The sequence below is a fragment of the Neovison vison genome, chromosome 13 (assembly GCF_020171115.1).
Source record: "Neovison vison isolate M4711 chromosome 13, ASM_NN_V1, whole genome shotgun sequence".
Taxonomy (NCBI): Eukaryota; Metazoa; Chordata; class Mammalia; order Carnivora; family Mustelidae; genus Neogale; species Neogale vison.
The window spans coordinates 94,363,563-94,365,137 of NC_058103.1; the positions used below are offsets into that span (position 1 = coordinate 94,363,563).

The 1,575-nt window shown below is 38.9% G+C and overlaps 1 protein-coding gene across 1 annotated transcript; it reads left to right on the forward strand.

Moving 5' to 3' along the window:
- Window positions 1–344: 344 nt before the first annotated feature.
- LOC122893200 (olfactory receptor 4F15-like) lies at window positions 345–1,283 on the forward strand. Its single transcript, XM_044230068.1, has one exon. It carries the CDS (start codon window positions 345–347, stop codon window positions 1,281–1,283), a length of 939 nt encoding a protein of 312 aa, XP_044086003.1.
- Window positions 1,284–1,575: the final 292 nt, after the last annotated feature.

The window sequence follows — 1,575 nt, forward strand, 5'->3', positions numbered from 1 at the left end:
AAATTGACCTTGTATGTTACTGATAGGATTCAGGGGAGGAGGAAATACAAAATAGCCATGTGATAGTGAATAAAACAGAAGGGAAACAGGTCCAGGGATGGAATTCTTCTAGTTGTAGCAATTTTAAATCCATACTGGCATTGGGAACCAGCTGGCTCCTATAAGTAGAAGTCTAATGTGTATATGTGATGAAGATTATTTGGCTCTGGGAGTTTTTAATATGATGGCTGTGTCCATGGGCAGGAGGCTTCCTTTTGTGAACACTAATACTTGCCTAGGCAATTAAAAAAAAAATTCTTTCTTCTTTTAGGGAAACATGAAACCTGATCCTTGTGTCTGAGGCAATGGACAGAATGAACCAGTCAGTAGTATCAGAGTTTGTGTTCCTTGGACTCACAAATACATGGGAGATCCAACTTCTCCTTTTCATTTTCTCCTTTTTATTCTACTTGGCAAGCATGATGGGAAACCTTGTCATTGTGTTCACTGTAACCTTGGATACTCATCTGCATTCCCCTATGTATTTCCTCCTGGCTAACCTCTCTGTCATTGATATGTTGTTTTCCTCAATTGCAGCCCCTAAAATGATTTGTGATATTTTTAAGAAGCACAAAGCCATCTCTTTTTGTGGATGTATTATGCAGATCTTCTTTAGTCATGCTCTTGGAGGCACAGAGATGGTGCTGCTTATAGCCATGGCCTTTGACAGATATGTGGCCATATGTAAGCCTCTGCACTACTTGAGCATCATGAGCCTAAAGATGTGCCTATACTTTTTAGTCACTTCTTGGGTCATTGGCTTCATCCATTCATTGGTTCAATTAGTTTTTGTGGTAGATTTGCCTTTTTGTGGCCCTAATGTATTGGATAGTTTTTATTGTGACCTTCCCCGGCTCCTCAGGCTTGCCTGCACAAACACTCAAGAATTGGAGTTCATGGTTACTGTCAATAGTGGGCTCATTTCTGTTGTCTCCTTTATCCTGCTGGTCTTTTCATATATCTTCATTTTGTTTACTGTTTGGAAACATTCCTCTGGTGCCTCATCCAAGGCTGTCTCCACACTGTCGGCTCATATCACTGTGGTGGTTTTGTTCTTTGGGCCACTGATGTTTTTCTACACATGGCCTTCTCCCACATCACACCTAGATAAGTATCTTGCTATTTTTGATGCAGTTATCACTCCTTTTCTGAATCCAGTCATCTACACATTCAGGAACAAAGAGATGAAAGTGGCAATGAGGAGACTGTGTGGTCGTCTTGTGCGTTACAGGAAGATTTCATGAACAGATGGCTTTGAAGATACAAAATCACAGATTTTCCCTCATTCTGGTTGTAAAAAAGACATTATGCAATTTCAGAAAAATCCGTTACACTTAGGACATGTTATATGTCTAGAAATCTACTATGATACTATGGTATCTATTTCACCATTAAGTTAGAAGTCATGTTTTTCTTTGATACCCTGTATGTCAAAGTGCTAAAAAGTGAATAATACATGCTTTGAAACCTACATGGTTAGGGGAATGTCATCATGTAATTGAGTAAATAATAAAGTTTGATGTTTTTCCTATATTA

What these genes read in the sequence shown, in the direction of transcription:
- LOC122893200 (XM_044230068.1), top strand. Translation starts at nt 345, where the DNA reads ATGGACAGAATGAACCAGTCAGTAGTATCAGAGTTTGTGTTCCTTGGA.